Here is a 16,144-nt window from a genome sequence, read left to right on the forward strand (position 1 = left end):
TTTAGCTTCAACAGCTTTTTTATTTTGGCGGGAACATGTTTGAGATACCTTGATATTATTGGAAACAATAAGTGGTTTTACTTGACTACAAACTTGAGTATGAATAATATTGAGCTTTCTCCTTTAAAGCTGCGGTTCAGTTTCTACAAATAAATAAAGAATGAGAAGGGACGTTTGTCGAAGTTTGAAATTTTTTATGCTTGTCATCGTTTAAATAATTTGACTATGTTTCTATTCATTGTTTAGTGGAATGTTGCAAAAACATCAAGCCACTCGATCTTGATCCATAAGAGTAGATAACTTTAGTTAAAGTGCAAAGAACGACATTATTCATAATTGATAATTTAGGGGTGTTACCCTCCAATCGACATTTTAATACTTGTACAAAATATGTACATTTTTACAAGTTTTTTTTGTTTCTGCTAGTAGCTGTACTCTGTGTAAACAGCAAAAATTACAGTGTTTAAGCCAGAACTTTTTAAAAAATGCTTACTGCATCGAAACGTGAATATCACCAGTTACATTTATCAACTCACCCATCCAAGAATGATTAAAAGTCTAATGTTGACATGTAAGATCATTTTAGGAATTCCATGATACATCCATAACATAGCGTTTATTTTACTTTTCCACTTAAAAATTAAGCCGCATAAACAGGTAAAGGTAGTTTTTAAAAAAACGTAAGCGATTGGATCGCCATAAACCCAAAGACTAACTCCCTCTGAATTTATTGACAAAATAAATGAACACAATACTGTGTTTTAAAACAGGCAAGTAGTAACTGAAAAGTATGCTTTGGTATATCGTGGACATCATTCTTGACTGAAGCTTTGATATGCAATCGAACATAACTGAAACACTTAATGTTTTAAAACTCTTGATAACCAGTTTAATTTTGTCTGAAACATCGTTTCACTTTCACGAGAAATAAAAGTTTGAACGTGGCAGCTACCTATATACAAATATCAGAACAATTAGCTTGCACGGAGTTAAGGAAGAAAAATAGAACGCTGTTGGCTATAATGATGCATGGGTGGAATATAAATCATCTCTAGCGTATTCGGGTGAATATAAATGAAATTAACTTTATTATAGAAATCATTCCGGGAGATTTCTAGGGAAGACAAATACTTACATTTCGACATAACAAATTGGATTATATCGAAGACACAATCTACCTTTATCTACCAAATTGTCCACTTCCTTGAAGTTCTGTTACCTTTGCACATAAACTTATCTGTCAACGACCTTGGGCGAACCAAAACAGATATAGTTCGCTTTTAACACAACTAAGTTGGCTTCCCTTCCCCCACCCCCACCCCCCTCCCGCCCCTAAAATAAAATTTAGTGTAATGCAATGGTACAAGTTGGTAACATCAAAGTCCATAAATCTAGAAATGTAGCGGTAGAAGCACTCGATATTGCCTAACTGATGGCCGCTATGTTGACCATTGATGTCTTGTAATCATCCCATGGCCAACGTGTATCAAATATCCATCGAGTCTAGTTGTTCTTGTTTTAAACATACAGAAATGCCCATTTACAAATAATACACCGAGTGAAGAATTTCAGTGGGGGAGGGGGAAAAGAACGTTTTGTTCCGTTGACTTCACACGCCAGGCACCACACAAGTCCACGTGGGTCTTCTCAAAGTGAACGTAACGGGCGCAGTCCCAGAACAAAGATACCTTCAGAGTTTCCTCTCAGAAACAAATACTGCTGGGCATCTGACTCTCCACAGTCTCTTTCCACACTGCCTTTTTACTGCAATCGGGGCCAGTACTGAGACATGTCCGGTTCGCTTCCTGGCACTTGAACAGGTACAGACACTCCAGGGGAGATAAGTCCTAAGAAATCGAATCAAAAGTATTATTAAAACACGCAAACAAAAAAAAACAAATTTTTTAAGCTTGCAGCTTTTGTTTTGCACGCGATGATTGTTTTTTTTTAAAATCTAATTTTACATCAATAACAATCATGTTGTGCAATGAGACAATTTTGAAATCCAACAAAACAAAATCAGAAGAAAAACACCAGTATTTATTACCGGTGAGTGCCAATTCCCCAAACAATTCGAAAAACAAAAATAACATAACTTGTTTATTATAAGACTTGAGCGCTCCGGTCCTCAGAGGCTTTGGGGAACTTTAATAATGTTTGCTCAAATCTTGATGCTATTTTAAGCTCTATGATCATAATTAACTCGAGCGCTGGCAGTTTCTTTTGATTTATGGATCCAGCAGGAATTGAGGAGCCCATCAGCCATGGACTCAAATAATCGTACAGCACAGAATCAGACCTTTCGGCCCAATCTGCCCATGCCGATCAAGTTTTTCAAACTAAACTAGTCCCACTTGCTTGCATTTGACCCATATTCCTCTAAACCTTTCCTATTCATGTACCTGTCCAAATGCCTTCTCTTGTACTATCAAATACTTACGCAGCATAGTTTGAACAGGATCCGATTGACATAATTTGCTCATCAAACAACATTTCTAAGTTCAAATAACCGGTTAATTCGTTCATAAACAGGTCAGTCACAGCATCTTTAGCATTCGTTGAGAATTCATTGTACTTGTTTACATATCTTTGTCAAAGTATTCAATCGGGAAAAACTGATGGTTTAAGAGGATCTAAATAAGTGGTTTACAATAAATTATTTTAGTTACAGAGATATGATTACTGAGAACTGAGGTTATTATTCAGTTTAAGTATTAAGTCCCACAAGTGATCTATCCTAATATCACTGAGGCTGTGTGAAAGGTGCTGACGACATTTCAATGGGTCTTCTCCATAGACTTACCTGTGGATGTGGCCCCCGAGGTGCCCATGGACTGAGGGTTCATATGTGACTGCATATGAGGCGGCGTGTACGTGTCATAACTGCGTCCATTAACTGACGGACTGTTGGGCAGCATACAGGAATAAGACGGCGTTTGGCTGGACACTGGCGACTTTCCGAAAAACAAATGGAAAACACAACATCCGTTTGTGCATGCCGTAGAGAAAATATTTAATGGCTGTTGATTCTGTTTGCTCTGCTCCATACTTACTTGCATAGACAGGTTGTTTGCCATGCTGAAACTGGGCATCGGTGGGAGCGCGCTGTAAGTGTTTGTAAGGGATGTGTCTGCCCGACCCAGCATTGCACCTGTGGCAAAAGAGGAAACTGAAAACAGAGGAAGCGAAACTGTGTGTTAGAGACAAATTGGAACATTATAGCTGACTGATAAACCCAGCGCCCGAATTCACATCAATTTATCACATTTAATCAAGTATTATATGAATGTAGAAGTGTGGCTTGGTTATTTGCAGCCCAGTCCCGGCTACCCAATTGTTTTTGTGATAGGATCTCGACATCGTTGCTGGCCAATCAGAGGAGCAGGAGAAAGGCCGCTCGGTCACTGGGGCCTGTCTTACTATTTCGTTAGATCATGACTGAATTGCAAAATAACTATATTTACCAACTTTTTTGCTCTTAACAAGGGTCATGAAGAACCTTCCTTCTCAACATCTCCTCGTCTGAGATGTGGTGACCCTCGAGTTAAGCCACTACCATCCCTGCCTAATGAGACAGCAGCACTATAGTCTGGCAAGACTTTGGCGCATTTACCTGTTTACTGAACTAAGGTTTATTCGACTCAATATTAACATTATCCATGACCCCAACTCGAGCATGAGCAATTTTCGAGAGGTGACTTCCAGATTCCAACTGCCCATGAAGAATGCACGGGACGTAAGATGTTACCCTCTTGTTCTGGACTTCGTCCGAAGAGAAAACTGCTTCTCTCTGTCTACCACATCAAAGTCAACTCTTTGGGTTCTATTCAGGCTGAAACGTGAGTCTATACTCTCCCCTGTGGCCGCCTTTCAGCCCCTGGAATTCTGCTCTTTAGTGTGTGTGTGTGTTTGGGGGGAGGGGGGGCGGGGCGGTTTCATAACCCGCTCATTCTGAACTCATTTCAAAGCTCCCTCAATAGGTGCAGCCGGACTGCCAAGTTGTACAAAACTTAGACCATGTTTGCCATGTCCTGACCAGTCACTTTGGCGCGCAGTTGGATTGAGGATCTCACCGACTCAAAGAACATTAGTAATGTAGCTAGTCACTTATCTGAACTATGGAATTCAGATTTATAATGCCCAACTATTGAATATGGTTGGTGGTGGTGAGGTGTGGACAGGCGGTGTTCGATAAATGCGCGGAGGAGGGGGTGGTGTTGGAGAGTTGTGGCCAGTGTTGACCGACTCAGACGCTTTGAATGTGTAATGTAACAAACAACATTTCAAATAATTAATTGCACAAAATTTCAAGGGATAAGATTGTTCAATATTTATTAATAATCTGTCCTATCCATTTTCATATTGTCGCCCTGACTCAACTAACGCCCATTATCTTTTTTTTTAACCAAAAAAAAACTTTTTATCAGATGGTCCCTCATATTAAAATTAAACTCATCAGCCGCTATTAAGACACACTGGGAAAATTCCGGCTGCAAAGGAATGCATTCTATTAGCCCTGACCCAATTAAGACTTCAATCCCACGTAGAACATATTTCTATTCTTACGATGCCCTCGGGGGGTCTGGGGACAAATGGGCCGCATAAGCAGATAGCATTTTAACATGTCCTTTTATTGTAATCACTGCACTTTTCAGTTCTCGGGAAATCATAATTACTAAGTCTGAACACTCAATTTATTGCAAAAATGTACGTGTCATTCTGTTCATGACGGAATTTCAACCTTCATATTTAACAATATTGATTGGTAATTATTGCAACATTACCGAGAATGTTTCTGGGAAAAATGTTGACGATTTTAAACTTGTTCTCTTAACACTTCTTTTCTGGGCTTTTTTTTAGATTGATAATGTGCTGGTTTCCGTCAAAGCACCCACCACCCTCTGCCCTACGCCCCACCCCCTCCCCCACAAGCCATTATGATTGTATTTCTCTTGCGTAGCTTGGGATAACGCACAAATCTAACTTGGCACATTGTCCTCACCGGGAGTTGTGGGCTGTGGGATGGGCTGATAAACACTGGTACTGAAGCTGCTGCTAATGGGGATGTGGCTCGGGGTATTGCTAGCTTGTCGTCTCTGGTTCCTCAGTTTTTCCTCCCGCCTCCACTTTGCTCTTCTGTTGGAAAACCAAACCTGCAGAAAAGTCGGAGAGAGACAGAGAGAGGGGCGAATGAATGTCGAACTCTAGGGAATAAAAGGAAGATGTGCATTTTTATAGCGCCTTTTCCACGTGTCTTTTATTTCCACAATCAATATCTTTCATGCCCACAAAACATCCTAAAGCACTTTAAGACAACCTTTTTTTTAACGTTTATTCCCTATTGTAAAATAGGAAACGCGCACAGCAAGCTGCCACACACAGCAATGTGAAAATAATCAAACATCTGGTTTCGTGTTGTTGGTTTAGGGATAAATGTTGGCCAGAACAGCTGGGGTAATTGCCCTGCTCTTCTTTGGAGTAGTGCAATGTAATCTTTCATATCCATCTGATAGGGCAGGAATTAAAGGTTAAGGTCAAGATTAGAGTGGTGCTGGAAAGCACAGCCGGTCAGGCAGCATCGGAGGTGCAGGAAAATCGACGTTTCGGGCAAAAGCCCTTCACCAGGAATGGAGTTAAAGGTTAAGGCCTCACCTAAAAGACAGCAACTCTGGCAGTGCAGTGGACCTCAACTACTTTATTACTAAGGCAAGATTGCTACCAACTGAGCCTTAGCTGTCATAACCTATATGAAACGTTTGAAGAGTCCTCACTGTTGCTAAGTAGCATACACATACAACAAGCTTCCACCAACAATATGACGTTGATCACCGAACCTTTTTCCTTGTGATGTTGGTGGAAGAATTATTATTAGTTAGGGCAGATGGGGCCTGGACTTATTGATGCACCTGAAAGATGGCACTCCAAACACTGTGCCCAGTGCTGCACTGGAGTATCTCCTTAGCTTCTGTACTCCAGTCACTGGTGGGGATTTGAATCCAAAGCAATCAGCCTCAGAGAGATTCAATTCTTTCAAGTGTCATCTGTGTCCCAGTTGGTCACAGTCTTGCTTCTGAGTTACAAGGTTAGAGGTTCAAGTTCCACTTCAGAGATTTGTGCACAAACATCCAGCTTGACACCTGAATGTGCTAGTGAAGAGGTGTTGGTTTACGAGTCGATATTAAAGAGGCCCATTTTCTTTCTAAGGTGGACATAAACGATCGCATGGCAATATTTTGTAGAATATAAATGGAGCTACTCTTTTCACCCACTCACGTCGTCCAATTGTCTTGGCCAAAATCTGCCCCTCAACCAACATGACAAACAAAAAGATTAATTTCGTCATTATCTCACTGTACTCTGTGAGAGTTTGCAGTGAGGAATTGGCTAATGTGTTTCCAGCATTACAATTCTGACTGACTTCCAAAGGGTTCATTGGCTCTGAAGTGCTTTGAGGCGTCCTGTGGTCATGAAAGATGCCATCTGAAAAAAAAACACGTTTTTGCAGAGGTTAGAGTGCTGCCAACAGTGCTCCGCCTAACTCAAATACAACAGAACAAAGAATATAAGCAGGCTATGGTCAGAACTTGAGAAACAAGCTGAAATATCAGAATGTTTCTGTGTTTAAAATTGGATTTCTGCTTGTGCAATATATTTCGTGGGCAATCCAACTTCGAGGAGTATGCAGTTGAAATGTTCACTCTATAGTATGCTGAAAATGTGTTGCTGGAAAAGCGCAGCAGGTCAGGCAGCATCCAAGGAGCAGGAGAATCGACGTTTCGGGCATGAGCCCTTGTTTGGAACCCACTCTATAGTATGCTCGAGCAGAGAAGAATTCCAGACCTTCGAGCAAATCACAGGCAAAAATTGACATAGTTCAAAAGTTATTGGAGTCCTCACGACAAAAAATTACAAATGTTTACCTTTGTGGATCTCAGAAACATACCAAAGGGCTTCAGATGTATTACTGTTTACAATGTAGCCAACTTGACTGGATGAGTCACATTCAGAAACTGGCCATTGGTTTACCTGTATCCTAGCTTCCGGGAGATCTATTTTGGCCGCCAACCGTTCTCTGGCAAACACATCAGGATAATGAGTTCTTTCGAATTCTGGAAGAACAATTTTTTTCTTTGTTTATTTGTGGGTCTTCGAAATAAAGAATAGCAAGATCATTCGATAGCTAAAGCATCGAGGATCGAAACTTTCTATTCTCCCTAGTTCTGGTGCTCTGACTTACTGTGTGTCTTTGTGGTGCACACTTGCAGTTCGATTCTCGCCTTACCTCTCTCTGTCTCACCCACTCCCTCTCATTCACTCTCTCCACCCTACTGAAATTCTTACCTTTCTCCAGGGCCTCGATCTGCTCCTGAGTGAAAGATGTTCTGTTTCTCTGCAGTTTCCTTTTGAGTTGGAGCCTCATCTGTGCTTCGTCTGAATCGTCGCTGTTTGAGTTGATGGAGTTTGTATTTTCACCGCCTCCCTCCTGTTGCTGACAGCCATCTGGAGCAATAACGGAGGAAGCAAGACCACATTAAAGGAACTCGTCATCCTACCCGGACTATGGCGTGAAGCTAATTGGAACATTAGCTTTAATAACGACCAAAGAAGTAGCAGCTTCCTTTACAAATACAGTTGAATTTCTCAATCTCAAACTATGACTGTGCAAAGTTACAAATCACATAACACCAGGTTGTAGCCCAACAGGTTTAATTGGAAGCACTAGCTTTCGGAGCGCCGCTCCTTCATCAGGTGGTTGTACACCCCAGTCCAACACCGGCATCTCCAAATTATGACTGTGCAGTATGCGCAAAATGCAACGGTAAATTATTGGTCTAATCTCTTATCCTCTGGTTCCTTTAACATAAGAAGTTCCAAAAGTCAATATGATTTGAGTTTCTAGAAAGAATTCATCCCCATAAACTTATTTTTGTATCACTTTCATTGTACTTCATAACTTTACCCGAACCTTCTCAGCAGAGGCCATTCCTTCTACCAGCCGAATGGTTCAGCCGAATAGTATTTTTCCATGCTGTACATATTATACCATGCTCAATTAATTAAACAACAAGCAAATCTGACTTAGGAAAAGGGATCTGACGATCAAAGATAGAAAAGAGAAAATGAAACACCAAGCATCCACGAAGATTCGCCATGTTTCTTGGCCACTTGTATCTTTGTGCCAACTCGCAGATCAGGTGGTATTCTCATGGGTCAAACGGCCACCTGATCACTGGGTCAAGTGTGAGGCCACTTGAAGCAAATAGAGTTGCATCACGTTATTTGGCATTTGACTGTAACATCGCTGCATGCCCACTGCAAACTCACCCTTTAAAAATAATCAAACCAATTTGGACATTCTAACAGCTTCCAGAGTTTAACGTGGAATCTTCGTCGGTGTCGGGAGGAAATAAACGTGCATTTTGCTTTAAGTACCAGTGCAGAAGTCCTTTTCCATTGATTACAATGGGGGAGGGGTCACCACCAGCCTTACTCCATTGTACTTTACGAATAACGGTTTGAAAACGCATCTATAGTCGAAACGTAAACCTGGAATTTTCTCTTCATTCCTAGTTATTCCCAGTAATTGGTCTGTACTTCCTATTGCCAGTAACCTTATCAAAAGTTTCCCTGTCAAGTTACTTTTTAACTTTAGATATTGTGCGTTCCAGAAGTTTGAACGCCAGCATCTCTTCATCCTTTGATGTAACTAGAACGTTACATGAAAGCTCATAATCTCGATCTGTAGTTGCTAAGCACGGGTGCAATTATATCATCAGTAATAACAGCCTATAATTTTCTTATATTTAGAAGAAACCACTGTTCACTACTTGTGATACCTAAGTACTTTTAAAAAGGGGAACATAATTTGTGACATAATCTGTGCTGCAATAAATTCAGAGCCGATGGTTTAACATTTCGGTTTAACCGAGATAGACCCAATTCCTCAGACGCACATTTGCTGCAAATAGGGCAAAGCTATTTCGATTGGCTAAACAGGTCTGCAGAAGAGTAACTGTCAGTCCACACTCCACGTTATTAAACTCTTGTAACAATGCAAGCAGAATCCTGTAAACATCTGTCAATATTACTGCTCAGTGACATTTTTGCAAGGTTTATGAGATGACAATTTTCCTATGATTCATGGTTGGTCGAATCCTTTTAAAGCGCGATTCGGGCTGAAACCCAATGAGAATGATTCTATCAAATGTCCCTTTGGTTTACGATATTCCCCTGATTTTATTTTAAAGACCAGAATGTTGTAAGCTACTAGAAATGATCTGTTTCTCCTTGCTCGCTTTTAAGACGTGGCTTGTTCGGAATTTGTTGAAATCTGTTTGTCAGCTGTATTGTAGGACACTGAAGATTAAGGAATTTCCCTTAAAATAGAGATTTTTTTTGTCCATCTTTCTAACCACCATATGGGCTTTTTTTTTCATGTCTATTGCAGTGGCCGCCAACACTTGAATAGCCTTTCAGGCGTACAATGCCAGCAGAGGACGGAAACTATTAAAGTCCCAGGCCAGAAGGTTGGCAAATTTTCGTGGGCAGAATTTTGAGAACACAATCGCTGGTTATCGCGGGAACACAACAAAAGGATTCTCTTAGGCAGGCAGTACTCCACATTGTCACACAACGGCCACAGTCAACAGACTTTTCAGCCAAGTATGTTAACCTTTGTACGACGCTGTCATTAATCACTGTCCAGAGAGTTGGAATGTTCAACGCCATTTAGGCTTAAACATTCTATGGGAGGAGAATGGGCAAAAGCATTTGGAGGAGCAGTCTGAATGGGAGCCTATGCTACTGTTCTGTTTTTTTCAACGAGGTGGGGGGGGGTAAGAAAATCTCATGTATTAAAGGTTAGAAAATAAAAAAAACCCACGCGTTGCTGTTGCATTATTTTCCCTTTAAAACATTTTCTTTTCCGCCGTGTGCTATGACTACCTCATGTCGAAATACACCTAATTTCGCTTCTCCAGGACTAATCTTTGATGTGGCCTTTGGCGGCGCAAACTATCATTTGCAGCTATCATTGTTTCTATCTTCCACGCGTTTGCTCTCCAAAGCATGTGTGCAATTTTGTGAGGGGAGGTGGGCTGGTGGGGTGGAGGTGTTGAATTTGGAGCCTCGCGATAATCGACTCCCCCCCCCCCCCCCCTCCATTAAACAATCTTATCGCAAATTCTCTTTTTTCCCACTAAACTGGAAGTTAGGCGCTGCGCTGAATTTCTGACCACTTGCCCCAAATCAGCGACTTTCTACCAGTCCTTGGTGGGGTATCGGCTGTCCTTTATCCCGTAGCATTAAAAATACATTTCCAGTCGCGCCTTTCCTTCTCTTCTTCGCGCATTCGGGCGCGATCAAGTTCTTCTCTCTACAGTCAATAGACAATAGACAATCGGTGCAGGAGTAGGCCATTCTGCCCTTCGAGCCTGCACCACCATTCAATATGATCATGGCTGATCATCCTTAATCAGTATCCTGTTCCTGCCTTATCTGCATAACCCTTGATTCCACAATCCTTGAGAGTTCTATCCAACTCTTTCTTAAATGAATCCAGAGACTGGGCCTCCACTGCCCTGTGGGCCAATACTTGGCAACGTCTAATCGATAATTAAGGTGCATACGCACTGGAGAAAGAAAGTGTCGTTAAACAGACGATTTTATTAGTCCACATTGGATGCAATAACGAAATTATGTTTGTAAATTATCTTTAACACTTCTGTAAATAACTATACTTCACAATACTGAAACATTCCGCATTCTATATTAAATGTATTTGAATACAGGTGAATGGCCATGTTGTCAATAGTTTTAAATATAAACCTAATATTCTGATTGCCTCTGATATAAAGGGTGTGCAATAATTTAAAATTAACACACACACAAACCAAACGACAGACAATTAAGTTATCTTTCTTTTATGTCTATTTTAGGGGCGGGCGGTTTGCAATCTCTTAAAGAACCAATTGAATACCCTGGTCCCTGTTGCTGTTACTCTTAATCCGTAAAAAGAAGGATAAATGTGCGTCCTATTATCCCACAGCCAGACCAACTGACGCTGGGGTTAGGATTTGTTTTCTACAATAATGCGCTGGGAAATAAAATCATTCCTTAGTTTCTTAGTGTCTTAATCATTCACGCGGAAAACGAGCAAGGAGATAGCAAACGAATTGCGGCGCTTCTCAGTGCTCCAGCCCAGATGAGAAATACTCTGCCCTTCCCCATAAACCTTGTGAAAGGGAAAGTGTCTAAATCCTATAGAAGGCTTTAGCCATATAAGAGAGAAAGAGAAAAAAAAAGATAGAAAAAAAACCTGTCACAGCTATCCTTAAAACCCTAATTCGCTGGAGAATGCCTCACTCCCCTACTTGAAGGGTTGGCCAGATAGTGATGTCTCTCTTAGACTATTGTCAGGCTTGATACTGGTATTTTTTTCTACAGCTGGCTGACATGAATCAGCTTGAAACCATATTCCCCCTTAAGAGACCTAATCCTGACTTGTGCTTCCAGTAATGGACTTTTAAAAATCTGCTCAAACATCCCGACACGAGGTTGGGGGTGGGGGTTGGGATTCGGGGTGGTTGGGGAGAATTAAGAATCTGCGTATATATTGCGAATAAGATTCCGTTAATGATTTGGAGGATATATCTGTTCTATGCCTGTCTCTATAAAGATTATTGAACAAAGATATAAACCCAGTTCGTGAGAACTTTCAGTTGAAAGTAATTATTGTCTCCTTGTGTTAATCCTGTGTTTTAAATGAAATGAAATCAAACTCTCTCTATTAACACCACTGGCTTTTTTTTTGTCAATTGGAATAAAACTTTAAAGAACGCTCATTGTGGCTTCTTTTAAAAGTTCGTTCAATTTTATTTATCTAATCGTGTAACAAAAATATAAATCACTTTAATGCGTTTTAGTTTTGCAGTCCGGTTCTTGAGGTACCATACAATGTCCTCATTGGCACAGCGTCAAACATTCGGATCTGCACAATTTGACTTCTATACAAGTGTTAGACAAACTGAGATAACTTCGAATTGCAGGCAGTCAGCGGGTCAGAGGGATAATGTGTCAGACATTTCATCAACAGGAAGGAAGCGAAGTTACTTCGTATATTTAATTGGTTAGAATACTTTCCATTTTGTATATTCCACTTATTTCAGTGTCAATGTGACGCAAAGCATGGTTCAGATTACAATTTTGCCCCTCAACTTCCTCAAACAGTTTAACAGAGGCAATTGCACTTTAAAGAAAGTGTGATTTCATTACACGTTTGATACCGCTGTTCCAATCACACCATGCAGGATGAACGTTAATGATCAACATTGACAATGGGATTAGGATTGAGACTTATTTTTGCATTTCATGACTTTAGAGTTCTACAACCTCGCCAAAACGATTCTCTGTGATGATTTTTGAGTTGAAGGTATGAAGTCAGTTTTCTGTTCAAAACTGTCCAGATACAACACAGATATCTTACAGAAGCACGTTAGAGACATGATTACGTTTCATGATCAGCTGAAGGTAAGATGAAACCAATAAGAACAAAGCCTAGTGTTAATACGGCGCGTTTTTTCATAACTTTAGGATGACCCAGAGTACATATATAAATGTGTGTGTGTGTGTGTGGATATATAGCCAATGAAGTGTTTAAAGTGTGTCACTACGATAATGTTGGGCACGTGGCAGCCTATATGCGCACAGCAAGCTCCCACAAACAACAATATGATAAAGGCCGGTTAATCTGTTTGAAGTGATATTGATTGTAATCAAGTATTGCTTTAGAGTTGGTGATTAAAATAGGGTTATCAAGAAACACAAGGAAACATTTACAGGGCAATGATGAACAGGTGGGCTGATGAAACCAAACGAATTATTCAATCAAAGAGCAAAGGGCCAAACGCATCCCCCTATTTTGCTTGATACAATTGTTCGATAATTTCGTGCCTGCAAATGGTTGTTATTCTGAATTTTATATTGATCCTAAACTACCAATATTCAGCGTTTGTCATGGCCCGAATTGACGAGCAAAGGTCCGAACGTAGAGCAGTCAAAGCTCAATATGTCTCCATGCATGGCTTGCACGGTCCTGACAATTCAAAGGGAGTGTCAAAAACATCCCACCTCCACCAAAATCATTAACATATAATTGCAGTAAACAAGTTTAGATTTCCCTTGCTATCCCTAGAGATTCCAATCTAATAATTCACCTAAAATACCTAATCAGTTTGAACAATCCAGAAACGGCCCCAATAGGAATGAAATAAGTTTTATCCGTTATTGCAATCTTGATCGGTAGAATACAAAGATCACATTTTAGATCCAGCAATTGTAACAACTTAGGACATCATTATTAATCATTTCATCCAATATCTTCCAATTACTCCAGAGCATTGACTTCAGTATTCCCACGTTTATTTTACGCAGTTAAACGATAAGTATTATAGTCACAAAAAAATGAACTTCTGAAATAAAAAAAATTCTGCTGAAAGTTTCCGATTTGTAATTAACATTGATACCCTTCAAACTCCTACTCTTAATATATGGGACTATTCAATGCACCCAGAAAGATATGACTGTACTTGGACATTGTCACTCGGCTATCAAGTCTCTCAGCAAAGGCTATGTTCCCAGGTTTGTTTGTACTCTTCCTACTGCGATGAGGGGAAAGTTAAAGTTGTTTAGAAGTTTGGACTTTTAAAGCGCCCTTGTATTGTAATACACTCGTTGTTAGTTGTGTCGATGGCTTCATTAAAAGTGCTATAACAAGCTGGGGGATATCTTACAGAAAGCAATGCGTTGCTGTGTATCTTTCTAGTGCCCTTCTTATATTGTTTGCTTCTCAGAAAGCTGACATGTCTAATTGGCAAGTGGTGCGATATGGTGTCCAGGGGTCTCATGTGTAACATTTCTACAGCTGTCTCCTAGAACTAGACGCTTATTCATGTTGCTTAATGAGAAACAAAACGCTCTCTAATGAGCAATTACATAGCGACAGAATTGTTCCCATAACAAATTCTTGCGTGTGGCTGAAGCATCCTTTGTACAATATATTCCGCACACTGTTGCTGATTCTGCGAACAAAAAGCAGGTTGTGGACGGGACACCTCCTCCCCAGGCTGATGACTGTCAAGAACAGGCTCACTAATGACACACTGGATACAGAAAATGATTCACTTGTCGGTCTCGCCCACCACCTCCACCCCCTACCCTAATCCAAGCCACTAACATCACATCCAATTACACTGCAAATTATCTCGCTGCTATCGCGATAATAAACATGAGCTAACCTTAAACATGAACGACGTCAGCTCCCCAAATGACTTAAAGAAGGTTATATGGAAAAATCTAAGGTCTGAAAACCACATACACTTATAGTCATGTAACACGGTTTATAAAAAGGTTACCCATATTACTAAGTACTTTTTAACTCGATAAGAATGTGCATTTGTTTTAAAATGAGTGGTCTTGGCGTTATTTGTGTTTTCAGTTGTGTGGTTCTCGTGAGGTTACTCAAGTAAATGAATTTGCTGCTTTCTTTTGCCCTCGCTAACTACACATACGATCTCCCCCATCTTTATCCAAACTTTCCAACGCTAAAACCTTTGACCAATGATCAGAAAGTATTTTCCAAAAATTAATGCTTACTAAGAGTTATCTGGGACTTCCCAACTGAGTGTTTCATTGCGACGTTTAATTGGTTTACTTTCATGATTTTAACTGATGGATTGATAAACACGCATTGTCATTTTCATTGACGACCAGTGCAGTCGAACAATTCAAGTTTGATTTTAATTCCAGCTGATAATGTTCCATTTTCAAAAGATTAAATTTAAGATTCTCCAGCGATTAGCTATGTACTTTGTGTTAGCGTTCTGCGTAATTATTAAATATTATTGTAAAGTTGTGAATAATATAGCCATATTTAACAATGAGGACAATGGGAGCATTTATATGCCCAACTGAACGGAAAGACAATTCCTCACATCCTGTCTAATTTCTAAAATTCCGGTATGAATGTCCACTGTTTTCCTGACCTGGAAGAAATGGGATGGGGGTGATTGAGGTGATCGGACAAATCCGTCTAAAAATAAGATTGGTGATCTGCTGAACGCTTGGGGTGAGTTTCCCGTTAAAGGCAATCTATAAATGCAAGGTGTTGCTGGTTACAGTCTTACTGTTCCTAACGCTTACAGAGGGTGTGTAGAAGACCTGCCCAGTAAACACATTGGCCACTTTCAACGTTCAAACATAGCGACACAAAGTCAATCTTGAAATGCATAAAATGCATTCCTTCAAGAGTTGCATTCTGGCATTGGCACTTGGCGTAAAATAGACGTTCGTTAATTTCATCGCATTTGCGTACTATTCTGACTTTATTGTCATACATCGAATATCTGGAATAGTGTTGCTATTCTTTTCAAATATTACAACGAAAGAAAATAGCAACAGCGGGTTGGATTGACAGAGGAAGATGAAACGCACTGACTCCTCACAGTTAGATTAGACGAGGAACAATTGCCAAACTGCAAATGATTTATTATTTTATTCTTAAAATTTGTTGTATAACGTATACCTGCGCTTATTTTGCCATTCACCTTAACTTGCTGAATAGCTAACCAAAATAGCCACATATTTGAGTATCACAAGCTATCCATCGAATCAACATACCCAAGAACATTTTAGATTAGCTCTCCGTCAGTTAGTTAAAGACTGGCCCTCGTAAGTGTAACCAGCCAGAGTTCCTTACCTTGGTTGGGCTGTCCTGGCACCGAACTGCCCGGATACCAGCCTGGCCGGGTACCCCATGCACCTGTCTGACCGTTCAGCATCCTCAGCTTATCATACATCCCATCTGCTCCCATCTGTTGCTTTTCGCTAGCCAGGTTGCGAAGGACTCGGTTAATCGATGACACCTGAAAGCCAATCAGCCACTCTTCTTAAATATCTTTCCGCTCTTAAAGTGAACAATTTGAATGTTGAAATTCACAGATGCCCGTGATAAGCCCATGAAATTTTTCGTAGAAGTAACATCCAACTAAATATACAAGAATTATGATTGAACATATATTAATTTAGTCTCTGATACTTTCAGTCTCAACTGCGCATCAGCCACGTTCGTAAAGGTTTGACAAGAGAT

The 16,144-nt window shown here is 40.3% G+C and overlaps 1 protein-coding gene across 11 annotated transcripts in view; it reads right to left on the reverse strand.

Moving 5' to 3' along the window:
* Nucleotides 1–336: 336 nt before the first annotated feature.
* The window catches only part of LOC122557698 (paired box protein Pax-6), a 31,585-nt gene continuing 15,777 nt past the window's right edge, over nucleotides 337–16,144 (reverse strand). For 8 of the 11 annotated variants that reach the window (XM_043705568.1, XM_043705570.1, XM_043705564.1 and 5 more), the window contains 7 exons: nucleotides 15,755–15,920; nucleotides 7,342–7,500; nucleotides 7,027–7,109; nucleotides 5,003–5,153; nucleotides 3,054–3,169; nucleotides 2,804–2,954; nucleotides 337–1,847 (listed from right to left, as the gene is read on the reverse strand). In XM_043705568.1, the coding sequence (XP_043561503.1) occupies nucleotides 1,762–1,847; nucleotides 2,804–2,954; nucleotides 3,054–3,169; nucleotides 5,003–5,153; nucleotides 7,027–7,109; nucleotides 7,342–7,500; nucleotides 15,755–15,920 (912 nt within the window). In that variant the 3' untranslated portion in view covers nucleotides 337–1,761. The remainder of the gene's footprint in view (nucleotides 1,848–2,803; nucleotides 2,955–3,053; nucleotides 3,170–5,002; nucleotides 5,154–7,026; nucleotides 7,110–7,341; nucleotides 7,501–15,754; nucleotides 15,921–16,144) is intronic. The other 3 variants (XM_043705571.1, XM_043705569.1, XM_043705562.1) reach the window with 1 other exon arrangement.

Source organism: Chiloscyllium plagiosum, chromosome 16 (assembly GCF_004010195.1).
Source record: "Chiloscyllium plagiosum isolate BGI_BamShark_2017 chromosome 16, ASM401019v2, whole genome shotgun sequence".
NCBI classification, from domain to species: Eukaryota; Metazoa; Chordata; class Chondrichthyes; order Orectolobiformes; family Hemiscylliidae; genus Chiloscyllium; species Chiloscyllium plagiosum.